At 42.5% G+C, this 21,219-nt stretch overlaps 2 protein-coding genes across 2 annotated transcripts; one reads left to right on the forward strand and one right to left on the reverse strand.

Moving 5' to 3' along the window:
• LOC136653234 (vomeronasal type-2 receptor 26-like) lies at positions 1 to 12,000 on the reverse strand. The gene is made up of 6 exons (XM_066630141.1): positions 11,854 to 12,000; positions 5,819 to 5,934; positions 4,214 to 4,505; positions 2,283 to 2,387; positions 1,780 to 1,936; positions 1 to 902 (listed from the first exon to the last, which is right to left on the reverse strand). Exons 1-6 carry the CDS (start codon positions 11,998 to 12,000, stop codon positions 1 to 3), a joined length of 1,719 nt encoding a protein of 572 aa, XP_066486238.1.
• Positions 12,001 to 14,635: 2,635 nt separating this feature from the next.
• LOC136653235 (vomeronasal type-2 receptor 26-like) lies at positions 14,636 to 20,399 on the forward strand. Its single transcript, XM_066630142.1, has 5 exons — positions 14,636 to 14,661; positions 15,973 to 16,264; positions 18,022 to 18,126; positions 18,473 to 18,629; positions 19,498 to 20,399. The coding sequence occupies exons 1-5, from the start codon at positions 14,636 to 14,638 to the stop codon at positions 20,397 to 20,399; spliced, it is 1,482 nt and encodes a 493-aa protein (XP_066486239.1).
• Positions 20,400 to 21,219: the final 820 nt, after the last annotated feature.

The following is a 21,219-nucleotide window of genomic DNA, read 5'->3' on the forward strand; positions in this document are numbered from 1 at the left end:
TTATATTTTTTTCAGTATTAGCTGTTTCCTATTATTCAGTTCGGGTCTTAAAATTATGATGTAGCATTTTGGGGAAAAAATACAACCCAGTAAACCAGCTGTAGAGGCTAAGATGGAGAAGATCTCCACAAATACCATGTATTTTCCTTTTGTGCTCAGATAGGTTGGAACAAAGGACAACCAAACACTGCAAAAGACCAACATGCTGAAAGTGATAAACTTGGCCTCATTGAAGCTGTCTGGCAACTTTCTGCCCAGGAAAGCCACAGTGAGGCTGACAATGGCCAGGAGGCCCAAGTACCCTAAAACACAGTAAAACATGGCAGCTGAGCACTCATTACATTCCAAAATGATTTCTTTATTTACTGAGTGCATGTCTGTATCTGGGAATGGAGGGCAAGTGCTTAACCAAAGCAAAGAAATGCCCACTTCAATAAAGGAGCATGAAAGGACAATGGAACTGGACAATCTTTTCCCCACCCATTTCCTCATCCTGGATCCTGGTTTGGTGGCCATGAATGCCAGAACCACAGTGATAGTCTTTGCCAAGACACTGGAAAGGGCTACAGAGAAGATGATGCCAAAAGCAATTTGTCTGAGAGGACAGGTCACCCTTCCAGGCCTTCCAATAAAGAGGAAGGAGCAGAGGAAGCAAAGGAGGAGGGAGATGAGGAGGGTGTAGGTGAGGCTGCGGTTATTGGCTTTGACTATGGGAGTGTCCTGGTGCTCAAAAAAGATTCCCAATACACAAACCGTGATGAGTGATAAGGAGCTAGCCAACACCATCAAAGTGATTCCTAAAGCTTCATTGTGAGAGAGATAGCTGACATCTTTGGGAATGCATTGATTTTGGTCCTTGTTGGGATACTGATCTTCTGGACATTTGACACAGGCGTCCATGTCTGCAGGAAAAGAAAAAGAAAATAGAAACTGTTTAATTTGAGCTGATATTAACTGTGCAAGACTTTCACTGTTTAGTCAGGCATGAGTATTCAGTCACTGATTACATGAGTTTGTGTGATGAACAAAAGGAACTTTTTAAAAAATTACTTCTGAGATTTATTCACAGTAATTTTACTTTGGCTAGTAGAAGTTTGGCATTTTTATTTCTTTATGCACATAAAAAAATCATGCTACACCTTTCTCTCTTTGAGGGGGCATTTATCTTTTAAAGCGCTGAATACTTCAAGAGCAGATATTCCTCAGAACAATGTTTGATTTCTGCAAAGTGTTTTATCCTCTAGCACAGTTGCCAAACTCACGCCAAACCCCTGTAGTGCAAAAACAGTCCCTGGTCCAAAAAGCACTTCTGTGCAGCTCACAAGAAGCCCCTCTCATCGCCATTACGTGACACTCTGGGCAGTCATGTCTATCGCCCATTTTCCCAGCGGGCTTTGTACCTGGATTTCTGGGCAGAAGCAACTGCAGAGTTGGTCATGGAATGACAGTCTGGGCCATGGAATGGCAATATGGGAGAATTCTAGTGAGCAGAGCAACGGAACAGTAAGCACTGCTCACAGTGGGGAGGAATTCTCCACTTATGTTCTTAATTCAGCATTGTCAGCAGATTGTCAGCATTGTCAGCAGAATTCTGCAGATCTGACCCACGGTGCATGATTTGGTGAACGCTGCTCTAACATGTGTAAGTGGCATTTTTATGTTGTTTTCTTAACATATTGACTCTAGTTAGTTCTTTTTCTGCTTTGCAGTGCAGACAGCCTTCTTCTTCATACCCTGAAATGGAATACAAGTGAAATTTCTATACATGGTTTCCCCTACTCTTCTGGCTTGAGGTCATCCCTTCTGGGCACAGAACACAATCATAGCAACAAAATTTATCTCCTTCCTTCTTTTTCCTTCTATAGCCAGGAGAGCAGTTGTCATTGCACATGGAAATGGGCAGCACCTGTCCATAAGCAGAAGGAGAGATTAGCTTCTAACTAATCCAGTGTACGGTATCTGGTCATTTTCGATTACCCCTAGGCTGTGAGTTCTTTAACAATTGCACAAAAAGAACCAGTGGCCTTCCCTGCTCCCCCCTCCAATAAATAGCAATGAATAGGGTTCTGAATGAGGAGTCACATAACTTCCATTCATGTCAGAGTGCATATTTCCATGCAATTAGAAAACAATTCATAAGAGAGATACTTGGAACTTACCTGGTTAAAACTTCTGTGCCACACAATTCTACCTTCATTAAGAGTTAGCCATTTGTCTAGAGAAGTCCCTGGATCCAGCCTTCCAACTTTGACTCTCACAAAAGAGTTATTTGGGAAAGTTACCCAGTTTGTGAGCTCAAAACCAACAATGAATTTTCCGTGTTCGTCAAAGCGCACTGTGTCTCCAGCACTGGTGTTGAAGGAGATGATCCTCAGAATACTATGGAGCTAGGTTGAAGGAGAAAGTGAAATGTGAAATTGTGGACTCTTGAGAATGATGCTGACAAATATGCATCTTCGGTCCCAATCCTTAAAGTGCATAGCACTGCTGGAACAAGCATTTCAGCAGCTCTAAGCACTTTCCATCTGTTGCAAAATGGACACACTGGAGCAGGTGGGTGGCTGCCGCCACAAGCAGTGAGTGGCCAGCTCCATGTGCCAGTGGTTTCTGGAGACCTGCTGCCCCAGATAAGATTGTGTAGAGGGTGAGAGGCAGGTGGAATGAGGAACTTGGATGGGAATAGGGGTGGGTAGGATCAGGGCCAGGAAGGGGGTTGTTTCAGTGGCTTCAGTGCATATAGAACCTAACACCCTTCCCTTATCAATCCACCTTCACAGGTCCATGCAGACCTGTGCCAGTGAAACAGCAGACCCACTGGGCTGACAGGAGCTTACACTGGGGCAAGGGAGTAAATGCTCTCTTGTCCTTAGAAAGCTTCCAGAGGCAAGATGGGGTGGGTGCCACACTGACACAGCTGCATTACCATGTTGAGAGTCATGACAGATAGGGCTGTTACTCAGATCTGTTTTTGGCTGCAATCCTATACACTTTCCTGGAAGTATGCCCCACTGATTACAATGGAGCTTACAAAGGGCACCTTCATTTTGCAAGAATTCAGTAAGATTTTTTCTTCTGTATTTAAACAGATGAGGAGGATGGCAATCAGAGAAGGAAAAAAAAATGTATCTGGATAAATGTGTGGTTGATACATGTTATGAAATGGTTTCACAAACATAAGTGAGCAAGATCTCCATATATATAAGGTTACTCTATCATCAAGGGTTTCTGGTTGACAGATTAACATGTGTGAGAGAATAACATGGACTGTTTGGGATGAAATTACCTGCCATGGCTGCACATTTAGAGGTTCCATCAATCCTCTGTCTTTGAGTCTCCTTTGGGACACGGTATGTAAAGCATGTGCCACAGCATGGACAGCATTGTAGATATTGTAGCTGAGTCCAGTCATGTTGATTTCATAGAAAGTTTGAGGAAGGCTCTCCAGCTTTTCATGTCCGGAGCAAGTTTGCTTGTCCACTTCATCTGCACTATCCATTTGAAATAAACAGTCAAATGCCTGTTCCCAGAACTCCTGGATAAAACCATCTTTTTTGGTCCAGAAAGGCTTGATGGTCTGAACAAAGTCGTGGAAACCTAATGGCTCATTTGAGTGAACTGTGAAAGATAAAGCACCATGGAAGGACTGGATATCCCAAGTTCTTTGCATACTCATTGTGGTGAAATCCCAATGGGATGTAACAATCCATACTTTACCCAGAGGAGGTAATGCAAGTCCATCTAATGCAAGCAGAAGTAATCTCAAAACTATCATGGATGGAGGTTCTCCATATACAAAGAAGACGTTGGCTTTGCTCTCTGCAAGAACAGGGTATTTCTCCTGAAGCATTATAGCCATGTCTAGAAACTCACCCAGATAATTTCGCTTTGCTGTTCTTATTATGAAGGCATCACAGATGCCATTCTGTAAAAGCATTGGCAGCACTATCTGCAAAAATCTGTCCCCGTTCTCATCTTCGGCAGCCATGAGTCCTACCCACGTCCATCTGAAATGCTGAAGTAACTGGACAACTCCCATGTACTCATAGGCTTCATTGGGGACCATCTGGTACAAGGAAGAAAATGTAGCCTTGTCATCCAGTGATGGGGCAAATGATCCATAAGTGAACTGAAAGATATTGTATATAGTAAATGATTTCTGATGGATTCGTAGTTTCTGCATTACACCTATGAAAATGTGCAGCCATGCTCTTACCTGTGGAAACTTGTACATTGCCAAGATGGTGGCCATGTTCATTGTAGTTTCAGAAACAATTCCCCCAATGACAGCAATCAGACTATTCTGGGTGATGCAACTATAGTTGGGAACAAACCTACGTTCTGCAGAAAGGAGATCCAGGGTGGCCTTGTAGGTCATTTGTGTACTGTAGTAGTTGTTGATGATATGGAATCCCAAAGTAATGTTTGGTAAAATCTTGGCATCCTCATTGATCTCCTTGACAGCAAATGCCAAGGCCAAGATGTGTTGGTAGTTCTTCAGCACTGAACTGCAATGAGAGTCTCATGGTGGTTAATCAAGAAACATCATACTTGGTGTGCCTTAGGACATAACTTCAAAATGTCATAGCAATAAAATTGCTCAGGTCTGAATGGAGCATTCCAGGAACTAAAATTTGCAACATTTGAATGAGGTGTATGGTAAGATGATTTAATGCAGAGAATGTCAATGGAAGTACACAGAAATCATACATTAAAACAACACCCCCAAGTCTGAGAGCAAAATCCGGCAATAGAATAGCATATAAATATATGGGTCAACAAGGGTGACAACTATAGAGAGGTCAAAAAACTTGAAAGATTACTTGAAAGGTCGAATGAAATGAAACAAGAGAGCAGAGGTAGAGAAGAAAGTGGAGAAGGAAGCTCAGATTGAGAGAGAGATAGAGGGGTGGAAAGAATAAACTCTGAATTTTAAAAATTAACAGTTTCATATCTTGACTACTGTGGATTCAAGATGTCTGAGTAAATGTGTGTAGAATTGCACTGCAGCAGATACAGGAGGGGAGAGAGAGAGGGGGGGAAACTGACTGAAGTTGAGAGTGGTTAAAACGTAAAATTATAGTTCTTTAAAATTAGAGTTCTATAAATAGATTGGAATTAACAAGTGCATCATGTTCAACAATAGTAAATAAAATTGATAGACACTTTGTTGCCCCTCACACTCCCTTTCATATACAAGAGTTAATCCATTCAGTATTCTGTGGCTGATTGAGAGCCCAATCCTATCCAGTTTTCCAGTGCCGGTGCAGCTGTGCCAAGCGGGCATACACCGCAACTAATGGTGGGGCAGCAGTCACAGAGGTCTCCTTAAGGTATGGGAACATTTGTTCCCTTACCTTGTGGCTGGATTGCAGCTGCACCAGTGCTGGAAAATCGGATAGGATTGGGCCCTCAAGCTTTTCCACTGTAAGAACATAAGAATATAAGAGTCCTGCTGGATCAGGTCAGGGCCCTTTTTTCAAATTATTATTTTTTTTAATTTTTCCAAAAACAAAAATAACAAACACACATAACACATAATGCAATACATACAATACATAACACAGTATTAGAGAGTGCAAGATATCATACATCACTATAACTAATAAATCATTACATAATCCTAATCCAGTTCCTCCAGGGGGGAGGCAGCAGGGTGATTGTTTTTTCTCATGTCAGGGCCCATCTTGTACAGCTTCCTGTATCTCACAGCAGCCCACCAGATGCCTCAAGTTGTACAGAAGACCACAAGACACTTGCACTATAGAACAATAGGTCACTATAGAACTGCTTGTTATAGAAAGAAAAAAAAATTCCTTACACAGGTTCCTCAATCAACATCTGCATGGGATCTTCCTCAAAAGAAGGAGTGTCCTGGTGGAAATAGAGGGCCTGACTAGCAATTCCTCCAACCACTAGGTCACCTGGCTGATAAAACTGATGAGAAATATGGTGGGGGTCATATGCAGCGCATATTAGAGAATGCATCTTACATACACTCAGTGGTACGAGCCCAAACAATAGCACAAGTAATGCCTCCGTCCTGATGCCAAGCCCTCTTCTCAATGCAAATTCCTTTAGTTCCACCTCTCCATCCATTTCCCTTATTGGCATCCATCTTCTAAGTCTTCTTTGAACAGCAATTTCCTCCGCTGGTACACTGAATTTCCATGCGAGCTGTATATTTATGTTCATCCTACTGTACTATACTTGTTTTTCCCCCTTAATGTTGCTTTTCTTAATGCTGCGTTATTTCTCCTCTCATGGTAAATGGACCAAACTTATGAGCACAAAAACAGAGAGTGAGAATAAATACATTAGTGAGAAAAGGTGTGATAGTAAAGTATGATCATGACAAACATTATGATTACCAAAGTTGGATCCAGTCACATATGAAGGACCTTGGAAGAATAGAGACAGTGCCTTTGTTTTGAGATTGAAACGCTGACACGCTAAGGCTTCAATCCTATCTGTGTCTGACAATTGCCTGCAGTGGAACTTATTCCTGGGGAACAGTCTACACAACTGTGGAACTGTAGGATGAATCCGGATATTTGTAGATTTTCCAAACTCCAATGCTTATTAATGGTTTTGGCTGAAGAAGTGTGGAAGGATTAGCAGGCACAATCAAGTGCTAGAATATCAAATGAGAGCTATACGCAAAAGACTGTTGGAACCCTGTGTGTGCTCAGTGCCAAAATTTGCCTCTGAATAATATTGGAGAGGGGGGAGGTTAAAATTGCTTTCCAACTTGGTGCTTGTTGATCTATCTTGCTAGCGTCTGAAAAGCGACCCAGGAGAAAAGCGACCCAGGAGACCATTAATTATGGCAATTTATAGGGGAGACAATGACATTTCATAAGTGTTGGCTTTCTAGCAAGGTAGCTAGCAAAAATATTTTCTTTCTTGAAATCTCAGATCAACTATATTTTTTTCTTCCTTTCTTCAATAGCAATCAGTTACGTGCCTACTGTTTTGAGATTGACTGCCAGCCCAATCTATGGGGCTCTATTGCTGGTAGTAGGTTTATGACAGTAGCAAATGCCTTAGAGCAGTCACAAAAGCTACTGCAACAGTGTTCAAGACCAGCCACCAACCCAGCAAATTTGGCAGGGGAGGCAGGACTGGCCAGGGGGAGGGTGGAATATGGGATGCTCAAGTGAAATGGGGTAGCAATGGAGGAAGACGGATTGGGTATGGGATGGGAAGGGGATGGGTTTGGCGGCAGTGGTGGCTGCCGAATCCAACCCCCCTTAAGAACATAAGAACATAAGAACAGCCCCACTGGATCAGGCCATAGGCCCATCTAGTCCAGCTTCCTGTATCTCACAGCGGCCCACCAAATACCCCAAGGAGCACACCAGATAACAAGAGACCTCATCCTGGTGCCCTCCCTTGCATCTGGCATTCTGACATAACCCATTTCTAAAATCAGGAGGTTGCGCATACACATCATGGCTTGTACCCCGTAATGGATTTTTCCTCCAGAAACTTGTCCAATCCCCTTTTAAAGGCATCTAGGCTAGACGCCAGCACCACATCCTGTGGCAAGGAGTTCCACAAACAAACCACACGCTGAGTAAAGAAATATTTTCTTTTGTCAGTCCTAACCCGCCCAACACTCAATTTTAGTGGATGTCCCCTGGTTCTGGTATTATGTGAGAGTGTAAAGAGCATCTCCCTATCCACTCTGTCCATCCCCTGCATAATTTTGTATGTCTCAATCATGTCCCCCCTCAGGCGTCTCTTTTCTAGGCTGAAGAGGCCCAAACGCCATAGCCTTTCCTCATAAGGAAGGTGCCCCAGCCCCGTAATCATCTTAGTCGCTCTCTTTTGCACCTTTTCCATTTCCACTATGTCTTTTTTGAGATGTGGCGACCAGAACTGGACACAATACTCCAGGTGTGGCCTTACCATAGATTTGTACAACAGCATTATAATACTAGCCGTTTTGTTCTCAATACCCTTCCTAATGATCCCAAGCATAGAATTGGCCTTCTTCACTGCCGCTGCACATTGGGTCGACACTTTCATCGACCTGTCCACCACCACCCCAAGATCTCTCTCCTGATCTGTCACAGACAGCTCAGAACCCATCAGCCTATATCTAAAGTTTTGATTTTTTGCCCCGATGTGCATGACTTTACACTTACTGACATTGAAGCACATCTGCCATTTTGCTGCCCATTCTGCCACTCTGGAGAGATCCTTCTGGAGCTCCTCACAATCACTTCTGGTCTTCACCACTCGGAAAAGTTTGGTGTCGTCTGCAAACTTAGCCACCTCACTGCTCAACCCTGTCTCTTCCCAGACCTGATCCCATAGTCCTGGTCCACACAGACCCGCAACAACAATTTTCATTAGTGCAGGTATGAGTAGACCCATTCGTGCCACAAAGTCTTACTCTTACCCAGAGATCTCCTGAACTACCACCCCACAGAATGGGGTGCACAGAAATGCACTGCGAGCCATTTTGGTGTGTCATCATTGACTGGGGGACACATATAGGAGTAGGAGTACCTGACTTCAAATAAACAAATGACCGAATCTTATCAGGATGGCTGTGAAAAATTATTGCTAGATGTGACTTCACAAAGTCCTTATGGTGTAGTACAGATCTTGTCTGATCTTGGAAGCTAAGCAGGGTCAGGCCTGGTTAATACTTGGATGGGAGACTGCCTGGGAATACTGGGTGCTGTAGGCTTCTACCATAGTCTTCTGAGACTGAAGGTTGCCAGCCTTTTCAGAACCTGTCTCTATATGGGAGTGCAGGTAAGCTGGTGGGGGGAGTGGAACAGAGCAGAGCCTGGGGAGAGGAGGAAGCATGTCACTGCAGGTGGGGCTGTGTCCTGGAGTGCATGACCTGCACCAGTATGCTATCCCCTTTCTTGCCTCCTGACTTGCCTCTAAACAGCTGGTGCAGGTCCAAGAGAGACCCACTGGCAACCGGGAGACTTATGGGGACCTAAGGGGAAATATTTTCCCATATCTCTCCCAAGCCTCCGAATCAGGCAAATACACCACAGCATACAGTGTAACCTGTTTTGGTGTGACTACATGCTACGGCAGAGAAAAGGATGGGATTGTCCTGAAAGTCATTAACAACAAAAGTATCCCAATCCTATCCCCCACCAGTTTACATGACACAGTCACACTTCCAGAGCACTTGAGGCATCTTATGGTGGTGGTGTGACCAGGCAGCCTGACACCCCACCTCCAAACTCTCTCTGCCTCCACAAATTTTCATTTTTAACTGGTTTAAGGGGAGTGTTGTTTGCTCCATTTTGTAAGCCAGTGCATGTGCATGTCTTTCACATGTGGGCATGGATGCAGTTGGAAGTCATTTAAAGGTCCTATGTGTAGGAGCCAGCAATGGATGTGGGTCACAACTAGGGAACGGAGAGGTGCTCTCTGTTCCTTCCATTTGCCAATTAAAGATCACGAGAAAGACTGTAATGAATGAGAAGGCTTTCTTGAGGCAAATAAATGAGAAGGACAAATTCACATTCAGACAGAAGAGCTTCAATCCAGCCTTCCTTCCTCCTCTCTTAGATGGGGTTTGTCGGAGTAATCACACATTAAGTGAAGTGACATGACAAAGCTTTATTGCAAATTAGCTTATAAACAGAGGAGAAGTTACAATTTCATCATCAATGTGCATATGCACCAGTTTCCTAAATGTAAGAAGTCCCATAGATGACCAGCCTTGTGACTATCATCAGCTAGGTTCCAATCTGGCGCCAGTCAATGTGCACAGGTTAAAACAGCAAGGGCCTAATCTATTAAGTCTTACCGTTTATTTGATCCATCATTATGATTTTCCATGTTGTCATCAACCCCTATTGACTATTCTTTTGTTTCCTCCAGAATAACCTTCTAAGCATGGGTAAAATTCATTTTCAAGAGATGTCCGTTCAACTTCTTTTTCTCATTTTTGTCTGCCTAGATGTATCTTTTTTAGTGCCATGGTTTTGACATTCATAATGACAGGTTATCTGCACTTTCACAATTCTGATGTTTATGCTGATTACAAATATTTCCATAGAGCCTTTATTCTCAAAGTCTAAATCCTGATCAAACTCATGCGCTAACCGAGATCTTTGACAACCATTATTGTTACTGTTTTAAATTAGACATCAATGTACAACAGCAAAATTGACAAAACAGTGCACATGGCAAAATAAATAAAGAAAAAAAGACATTTCCTTAGGGACCATATGAAGTGGCCTTACCCTGAGTCAGACAATGTCCATCTAGGTTAGTATTGTCAACACAGACTGTCCAAGATTCTCTCTTTTTTCTCAAACCTACCTGGAGATTCTGGAGATTGTACTTGGGACCAGCTGCATGAAAAGCAGATAACTTACTATTGAGCCATGTCTCTTCCCATCAAACAAACTAAGACCCAAATCCTAACCAACTTTCCAGCACTGACACAGCAGTGCCAATGGGGTGTGTGCTGCATCTGTGCAATCAAGAAGACCTCCTCAAGGTAGGGGAATGTGTGTTCCCTTACCTTGAAGTTGCATTACCCTTACCTTGCTGCTGGAAAGTTGGTTAAGTTTGCACCTTAAATCCTGTAGCACTGCCCCTGTACAGTTCTCTGCTTGAAAAACTGGACCCAAACTAAGCCCAGACCCAAACTAAGCCTAGAGTACTACTTAGGATAATCTATGAGACCTCAGGCACAAATGCTTCCCAGTTCTAGAGAAAACTTTTTTTTGAAAGAAAGAAAATATACAGAAAGGGGACCTGACCCACTGAAACCTAACATTTCCTTCCCAATTAGGCGCAGCTGGTTGAACACATAAACATTAAAGAAAAATGAGATGGAAAATAGCCATAAAGTGTTTGTTTGTAGTCATTTCTGAGCCAGTTGATGTTGATAACTTCCAGCAATGAATATTAGGAACTGTAGCTCTGTTTGGGGCCAGGTATCCCTTGGCACCATTGATCCTTTCAAGGAATATCATGGCAATTTCATAGAATATAATAAATATCATATCATATGGCCAATGTTATAGCAATATCACAGCATATTATTCAATTAATAACAAAACATTTCAAGGAATGCTATAGCAGTCAAACAGAGGCAAACATGTTTTTAATTATTTTTCAGTATTAGCTGTTTCCTATTATTCAGTTCGGGTCTTAAAATAATGATGTAGTATTTGGGGGAAAAATGCATCCCAGCAAACCAGCTGTAGAGGCTAATATAGAGAAGATTTCCACAGCAACCATGTATTTTCCTTTTGTGCTCAGATAGGTTGGAACAAAGGACAACCAAACACTGCAAAAGACCAACATGCTGAAAGTGATAAATTTGGCCTCATTGAAGCTGTCTGGCAACTTTCTGCCCAGGAAAGCCACAGTGAGGCTGACAATGGCCAGGAGGCCCAAGTACCCTAAAACACAGTAAAACATGGCAGCTGAGCACTCATTACATTCCAAAATGATTTCTTTATTCACTGAGTGCATGTCTGTATCTGGGAATGGAGGGCAAGTGCTTAACCAAAGCAAAGAAATGCCCACTTCAATAAAGGAGCATGAAAGGACAATGGAACTGGACAATCTTTTCCCCACCCATTTCCTCATCCTGGATCCTGGTTTGGTGGCCATGAATGCCAGAACCACAGTGATAGTCTTTGCCAAGACACTGGAAAGGGCTACAGAGAAGATGATGCCAAAAGCAATTTGTCTGAGAGGACAGGTCACCCTTCCAGGCCTTCCAATAAAGAGGAAGGAGCAGAGGAAGCAAAGGAGGAGGGAGATGAGGAGGGTGTAGGTGAGGCTGCGGTTATAGGCTTTGACTATGGGAGTGTCCTGGTGCTCAAAAAAGATTCCCAATACACAAACCGTGATGAGTGATAAGGAGCTAGCCAACACCATCAAAGTGATTCCTAAAGCTTCATTGTGAGAGAGATAGCTGACATCTTTGGGAATGCATTGATTTTGGTCCTTGTTGGGATACTGATCTTCTGGACATTTGACACAGGCGTCCATGTCTGCAAGAAAAGAAGGAGCTGTATAAATCTTTCGAGGATTTGAGCTTATTACGGCAAGACTTCTACTGTTCAGTCAGATGCTATTATTCAGTCATTGGAGACCTGATTCTTTTTTATGCCCAGATAAATTCGGAGGAAAAAAATATTATTTGATGTTTGAGTTTTATTCATAGAAGCCAAGGTAGCCTTTGCTAGCAGAAATTTGGCATTTTCATTTCTTTATGTATCTTCTAGAAATTCTGCACTTTGGGGACCCCCATGTGATTTACTATGTGATTTTTTTTTTTAATTTTAAATAGCGAAATACTTCAAGAGCAGATATTCCACAGAACAATCTTGGGTTTTTGCAAAGAGTTTTATGCTGCATCTTGTGTAAGTGGAATGGTTTGGGGTTGTTATATTTTTTTTTTCTAAACTTAAGAAAAAAATCCATACCCCCTCCCCAATGGTGCAGTCCTGGGGGGAGAGAGCTAGAAGCTCAAGCAGCTCCAAAACTCACCATATAAGCTGCCCCTAGCTCTTGAAGTAATTCTGAGGTGTGAAAGCAAAGTGGAGGCATCTCTGCCATGTTGCTTTCGCCCCCAGAAAGGCTATGAGAGTGAGAGGGAGGGGCAGCTTACACGGCACGTTTTGGAGCCATGCATAACTTGAGAGCGACTAAGATGATTACGGGGCTGGGGCACCTTCCTTATGAGGAAAGGCTGCGGCGTTTGGGCCTCTTCAGCCTAGAAAAGAGACGCCTGAGGGGGGACATGATTGAGACATACAAAATTATGCAGGGGATGGACAGAGTGGATCGGGAGATGCTCTTTACGCTCTCACATAATACCAGAACCAGGGGACATCCACTAAAATTGAGTGTTGGGCGGGTTAGGACTGACAAAAGAAAATATTTCTTTACTCAGCGTGTGGTTTGTTTGTGGAACTCCTTGCCACAGGATGTGGTGCTGGCGTCTAGCCTAGATGCCTTTAAAAGGGGATTGGACAAGTTTCTGGAGGAAAAATCCATTACGGGGTACAAGCCATGATGTGTATGCGCAACCTCCTGATTTTAGAAATGGGTTATGTCAGAATGCCAGATGCAAGGGAGGGCACCAGGATGAGGTCTCTTGTTATCTGGTGTGCTCCTTGGGGTATTTGGTGGGCCGCTGTGAGATACAGGAAGCTGGACTAGATGGGCCTATGGCCTGATCCAGTGGGGCTGTTCTTATGTTCTTATGTTCTTAAGGGGGGTTGGATTCGGCAGCCACCACTGCCGCCAAACCCATCCCCTTCCCATCCCATACCCAATCCGTCTTCCTCCATTGCTACCCCATTTCACTTGAGCATCCCATATTCCACCCTCCCCCTGGCCAGTCCTGCCTCCCCTGCCAAATTTGCTGGGTTGGTGGCTGGTCTTGAACACTGTTGCAGTAGCTTTTGTGACTGCTCTAAGGCATTTGCTACTGTCATAAACCTACTACCAGCAATAGAGCCCCATAGATTGGGCTGGCAGTCAATCTCAAAACAGTAGGCACGTAACTGATTGCTATTGAAGAAAGGAAGAAAAAAATATAGTTGATCTGAGATTTCAAGAAAGAAAATATTTTTGCTAGCTACCTTGCTAGAAAGCCAACACTTATGAAATGTCATTGTCTCCCCTATAAATTGCCATAATTAATGGTCTCCTGGGTCGCTTTTCTCCTGGGTCGCTTTTCAGACGCTAGCAAGATAGATCAACAAGCACCAAGTTGGAAAGCAATTTTAACCTCCCCCCTCTCCAATATTATTCAGAGGCAAATTTTGGCACTGAGCACACACAGGGTTCCAACAGTCTTTTGCGTATAGCTCTCATTTGATATTCTAGCACTTGACTGTGCCTGCTAATCCTTCCACACTTCTTCAGCCAAAACCATTAATAAGCATTGGAGTTTGGAAAATCTACAAATATCCGGATTCATCCTACAGTTCCACAGTTGTGTAGACTGTTCCCCAGGAATAAGTTCCACTGCAGGCAATTGTCAGACACAGATAGGATTGAAGCCTTAGCGTGTCAGCGTTTCAATCTCAAAACAAAGGCACTGTCTCTATTCTTCCAAGGTCCTTCATATGTGACTGGATCCAACTTTGGTAATCATAATGTTTGTCATGATCATACTTTACTATCACACCTTTTCTCACTAATGTATTTATTCTCACTCTCTGTTTTTGTGCTCATAAGTTTGGTCCATTTACCATGAGAGGAGAAATAACGCAGCATTAAGAAAAGCAACATTAAGGGGGAAAAACAAGTATAGTACAGTAGGATGAACATAAATATACAGCTCGCATGGAAATTCAGTGTACCAGCGGAGGAAATTGCTGTTCAAAGAAGACTTAGAAGATGGATGCCAATAAGGGAAATGGATGGAGAGGTGGAACTAAAGGAATTTGCATTGAGAAGAGGGCTTGGCATCAGGACGGAGGCATTACTTGTGCTATTGTTTGGGCTCGTACCACTGAGTGTATGTAAGATGCATTCTCTAATATGCGCTGCATATGACCCCCACCATATTTCTCATCAGTTTTATCAGCCAGGTGACCTAGTGGTTGGAGGAATTGCTAGTCAGGCCCTCTATTTCCACCAGGACACTCCTTCTTTTGAGGAAGATCCCATGCAGATGTTGATTGAGGAACCTGTGTAAGGAATTTTTTTTTCTTTCTATAACAAGCAGTTCTATAGTGACCTATTGTTCTATAGTGCAAGTGTCTTGTGGTCTTCTGTACAACTTGAGGCATCTGGTGGGCTGCTGTGAGATACAGGAAGCTGTACAAGATGGGCCCTGACATGAGAAAAAACAATCACCCTGCTGCCTCCCCCCTGGAGGAACTGGATTAGGATTATGTAATGATTTATTAGTTATAGTGATGTATGATATCTTGCACTCTCTAATACTGTGTTATGTATTGTATGTATTGCATTATGTGTTATGTGTGTTTGTTATTTTTGTTTTTGGAAAAATTAAAAAAAATAATAATTTGAAAAAAGGGCCCTGACCTGATCCAGCAGGACTCTTATATTCTTATGTTCTTACAGTGGAAAAGCTTGAGGGCCCAATCCTATCCGATTTTCCAGCACTGGTGCAGCTGCAATCCAGCCACAAGGTAAGGGAACAAATGTTCCCATACCTTAAGGAGACCTCTGTGACTGCTGCCCCACCATTAGTTGCGGTGTATGCCCGCTTGGCACAGCTGCACCGGCACTGGAAAACTGGATAGGATTGGGCTCTCAATCAGCCACAGAATACTGAATGGATTAACTCTTGTATATGAAAGGGAGTGTGAGGGGCAACAAAGTGTCTATCAATTTTATTTACTATTGTTGAACATGATGCACTTGTTAATTCCAATCTATTTATAGAACTCTAATTTTAAAGAACTATAATTTTACGTTTTAACCACTCTCAACTTCAGTCAGTTTCCCCCCCTCTCTCTCTCCCCTCCTGTATCTGCTGCAGTGCAATTCTACACACATTTACTCAGACATCTTGAATCCACAGTAGTCAAGATATGAAACTGTTAATTTTTAAAATTCAGAGTTTATTCTTTCCACCCCACTGTCTCTCTCAATCTGAGCTTCCTTCTCCACTTTCTTCTCTACCTCTGCTCTCTTGTTTCATTTCATTCGACCTTTCAAGTAATCTTTCAAGTTTTTTGACCTCTCTATAGTTGTCACCCTTGTTGACCCATATATTTATATGCTATTCTATTGCCGGATTTTGCTTTCAGACTTGGGGGTGTTGTTTTAATGTATGATTTCTGTGTACTTCCATTGACATTCTCTGCATTAAATCATCTTACCATACACCTCATTCAAATGTTGCAAATTTTAGTTCCTGGAATGCTCCATTCAGACCTGAGCAATTTTATTGCTATGACATTTTGAAGTTATGTCCTAAGGCACACCAAGTATGATGTTTCTTGATTAACCACCATGAGACTCTCATTGCAGTTCAGTGCTGAAGAACTACCAACACATCTTGGCCTTGGCATTTGCTGTCAAGGAGATCAATGAGGATGCCAAGATTTTACCAAACATTACTTTGGGATTCCATATCATCAACAACTACTACAGTACACAAATGACCTACAAGGCCACCCTGGATCTCCTTTCTGCAGAACGTAGGTTTGTTCCCAACTATAGTTGCATCACCCAGAATAGTCTGATTGCTGTCATTGGGGGAATTGTTTCTGAAACTACAATGAACATGGCCACCATCTTGGCAATGTACAAGTTTCCACAGGTAAGAGCATGGCTGCACATTTTCATAGGTGTAATGCAGAAGCTACGAATCCATCATAAATAATTTGCTATATACAATATCTTTCAGTTCACTTATGGATCATTTGCTCCATCACTGGATGACAAGGCTACATTTTCTTCCTTGTACCAGATGGTCCCCAATGAAGCCTATGAGTACATGGGAGTTGTCCAGTTACTTCAGCATTTCAGATGGACGTGGGTAGGACTCATGGCTGCCGAAGATGAGAACGGGGACAGATTTTTGCAGATAGTGCTGCCAATGCTTTTACAGAATGGCATCTGTGATGCCTTCATAATAAGAACAGCAAAGCGAAATTATCTGGGTGAGTTTCTAGACATGGCTATAATGCTTCAGGAGAAATACCCTGTTCTTGCAGAGAGCAAAGCCAATGTCTTCTTTGTATATGGAGAACCTCCATCCATGATAGTTTTGAGATTACTTCTGCTTGCATTAGATGGACTTGCATTACCTCCTCTGGGTAAAGTATGGATTGTTACATCCCATTGGGATTTCACCACAATGAGCATGGAAAGAACTTGGGATATCCAGTCCTTCCATGGTGCTTTATCTTTCACAGTTCACTCAAATGAGCCATTAGGTTTCCATGACTTTGTTCAGACCATCAAGCCTTTCTGGACCAAAAAAGATGGTTTTATCCAGGAGTTCTGGGAACAGGCATTTGACTGTTTATTTCAAATGGATAGTGCAGATGAAGTGGACAAGCAAACTTGCTCCGGACATGAAAAGCTGGAGAGCCTTCCTCAAACTTTCTATGAAATCAACATGACTGGACTAAGCTACAATATCTACAATGCTGTCCATGCTGTGGCACATGCTTTACATACCGTGTCCCAAAGGAGACTCAAAGACAGAGGATTGATGGAACCTCTAAATGTGCAGCCATGGCAGGTAATTTCATCCCAAACAGTCCATGTTATTCTCTCACACATGTTAATCTGTCAACCAGAAACCCTTGATGATAGAGTAACCTTATATATATGGAGATCTTGCTCACTTATGTTTGTGAAACCATTTCATAACATGTATCAACCACACATTTATCCGGATACATTTTTTTTTCCTTCTCTGATTGCCATCCTCCTCATCTGTTTAAATACAGAAGAAAAAATGTTACTGAATTCTTGCAAAATGAAGGTGCCCTTTGTAAGCTCCATTGTAATCAATGGGGCATACTTCCAGGAAAGTGTATAGGATTGCAGCCAAAAACAGATCTGAGTAACAGCCCTATCCGTCATGACTCTCAACATGGTAATGCAGCTGTGTCAGTGTGGCACCCACCCCATCTTGCCTCTGGAAGTTTTATAAGAACAAGAGAGCGTTTATTTCCTTGCCCCAGTGTAAGCTCCTGTCAGCCCAGTGGGTCTGCTGTTTCACTGGCACAGGTCTGCATGGACCTGTGAAGGTGGATTGATAAGGGAAGGGTGTTAGGTTCTATCTGCACTGAAGCCACTGAAACAACCCCCTTCCTGGCCCTGATCCTACCCACCCCTATTCCCACCCAGTTCCTCCCACCCTGCCTCATTCCACCTGTCTCCCACCCTCTACACAATCTTATCTGGGGCAGTGGGTCTCCAGAAACCACTGGCACATGGAGCTGGCCATTCACTGCTTGTGGCAGTGCTATGAACGTTAAGGATTGGGACCGAAGATGCATATTTGTCAGCATCATTCTCAAGAGTCCACAATTTCACATTTCACTTTCTCCTTCAACCTAGCTCCATAGTATTCTGAGGATCATCTCCTTCAACACCAGTGCTGGAGATACAGTGCGCTTTGACGAACACGGAAAACTCATTGTTGGTTTTGAGCTCACAAACTGGGTAACTTTCCCAAATAACTCTTTTGTGAGAGTCAAAGTTGGAAGGCTAGATCCGGGGACTTCTCTAGACAAATGGCTAACTCTTAATGAAGGTAGAATTGTGTGGCACAGAAGTTTTAACCAGGTAAGTTCCAAGTATCTCTCTTATGATTTGTTTTCTAATTGCATGGAAATATACACTCTGACATGAATGGAAGTTATGTGACTCCTCATTCAGAACCCTATTCATTGCTATTTATTGGAGGGGGGAGCAGGGAAGGCCGGTGGTTCTTTTTGTGCAATTGTTAAAGAACTCACAGCCTAGGGGTAATCGAAAATGACCAGATACCGTACACTGGATTAGTTAGAAGCTAATCTCTCCTTCTGCTTATGGACAGGTGCTGCCCATTTCCATGTGCAATGACAACTGCTCTCCTGGCTATAGAAGGAAAAAGAAGGAAGGAGATAAATATTGTTGCTATGATTGTGTTCTGTGCCCAGAAGGGATGACCTCAAGCCAGAAGAGTAGGGGAAACCATGTATAGAAATTTCACTTGTATTCCATTTCAGGGTATGAAGAAGAAGGCTGTCTGCACTGCAAAGAAGAAAAAAAACTGACTACAGTCAATAGGTTAAGAAAACAACATAAAAATTCCACTTACACATGCTAGAGCAGCGTTCACCAAATCATGCACCGTGGGTCAGATCTGCAGAATTCTGCTGACATTCTGCTGACAATGCTGAATTAAGAACATAAGTGGAGAATTCCTCCCCACTGTGAGCAGTTCCTACTGTTCTGCTGCTCTGCTCACTAGAATTCCCCCATATTGCCATTCCATGGCCCAGACTGCCATTCCATGACCAACTCTGCAGTTGCGTCTGCCCAGAAATCCAGGTACAAAGCCCGCTGGGAAAATGGGTGATAGACATGACTGCCCAGAGTGTCATGTAATGGCGATGAGAGGGGCTTCTTGTGAGCTGCACAGAAGTGCTTTTTGGACCAGGGACTGTTTTTGCACTACAGGGGTTTGGCGTGAGTTTGGCAACTGTGCTAGAGGATAAAACACTTTGCAGAAATCAAACATTGTTCTGAGGAATATCTGCTCTTGAAGTATTCAGCGCTTTAAAAGATAAATGCCCCCTCAAAGAGAGAAAGGTGTAGCATGATTTTTTTATGTGCATACAGAAATAAAAATGCCAAATTTCTACTAGCCAAAGCAACATTACTGTGAATAAATCTCAGAAGTAATTTTTTAAAAAGTTCCTTTTGTTCATCAAACAAACTCATGTAATCAGTGACTGAATACTCATGCCTGACTAAACAGTGAAAGTCTTGCACAGTTAATATCAGCTCAAATTAAACAGTTTCTATTTTCTTTTTCTTTTCCTGCAGACATGGACGCCTGTGTCAAATGTCCAGAAGATCAGTATCCCAACAAGGACCAAAATCAATGCATTCCCAAAGATGTCAGCTATCTCTCTCACAATGAAGCTTTAGGAATCACTTTGATGGTGTTGGCTAGCTCCTTATCACTCATCACGGTTTGTGTATTGGGAATCTTTTTTGAGCACCAGGACACTCCCATAGTCAAAGCCAATAACCGCAGCCTCACCTACACCCTCCTCATCTCCCTCCTCCTTTGCTTCCTCTGTTCCTTCCTCTTTATTGGAAGGCCTGGAAGGGTGACCTGTCCTCTCAGACAAAATGCTTTTGGCATCATCTTCTCTGTAGCCCTTTCCAGTGTCTTGGCAAAGACTATCACTGTGGTTCTGGCATTCATGGCCACCAAACCAGGATCCAGGATGAGGAAATGGGTGGGGAAAAGATTGTCCAGTTCCATTGTCCTTTCATGCTCCTTTATTGAAGTGGGCATTTCTTTGCTTTGGTTAAGCACTTGCCCTCCATTCCCAGATACAGACATGCACTCAGTGAATAAAGAAATCATTTTGGAATGTAATGAGTGCTCAGCTGCCATGTTTTACTGTGTTTTAGGGTACTTGGGCTTCCTGGCCATTGTCAGCCTCACTGTGGCTTTCCTGGGCAGAAAGTTGCCAAACAGCTTCAATGAGGCCAAATTTATCACTTTCAGCATGTTGGTCTTTTGCAGTGTTTGGTTGTCCTTTGTTCCAACCTATCTGAGCACAAAAGGAAAATACATGGTATTTGTGGAGATCTTCTCCATCTTAGCCTCTACAGCTGGTTTACTGGGTTGTATTTTTTCCCCAAAATGCTACATCATAATTTTAAGACCCGAACTGAATAATAGGAAACAGCTAATACTGAAAAAAATATAAAAACAAGTTTGTCTTCATTTTGGATGATATGATATGTATTCTTCAAAAGAACAGAGTTGTTCCCACAGAGATCTGTAGTTCCTAATACTCACTGATGGAAGACATCAACATTAAACTGGCTCAGATATGATTTAAGTTTTTCCTGTAATTATTACTGTATTTTATGATACAAAACTGTCAGTCCCATTGTTATTAGACAACATCATCCAAACTCATTTATAAGGAGAAGCCATTTTATTTTTCCTTTAAAAAAGAAAAGAAAAGAAAAGTAGAAAGAATACCTGAAGAAATGGTGGAAGGAGTATTTTTAAATAAAACAACCAAACAGTTCATCATGCTTATTACATGATGTACATTATGTACATTATTACAGTTCATCTCTTATTACTAAGAGAGCATTTTATGGCTCTTTTTTCTTGTCATTTTTCCTGACTGTTTATCTCCGTGTTCAATCTGTTGCATCCAATTGGGTAGGAATCAATGGGTCAGGCCCACAATCTTTAAGACATTTCATTTATTCTGAAATTGCTTTCTAGGACTGGGCAAGAATTATATTTATAATCAGCACAATAATCAGAATTGTAAAGAAACAGATAACCTGTCATGATAGCTGCTTGAAACCATGGAACTGATAGAAATGTCTCAAGGCAGACAAAAACCAAACAAAGGGGGGGGGGGCTGGAGTGGGCATCTATTGAACTTGAACTTTACCTATGTTCAGAGGATATATTCTAGAGAGAAAAGAAGAGTCAATGGGGTTGGTGACAACATGGAAAATTATAGAGGTGATGCTGATTTATGAACCTCTGTAAGGCATTCT

The sequence above is a fragment of the Tiliqua scincoides genome, chromosome 5 (genome assembly GCF_035046505.1).
Source record: "Tiliqua scincoides isolate rTilSci1 chromosome 5, rTilSci1.hap2, whole genome shotgun sequence".
Classification (NCBI taxonomy): Eukaryota; Metazoa; Chordata; class Lepidosauria; order Squamata; family Scincidae; genus Tiliqua; species Tiliqua scincoides.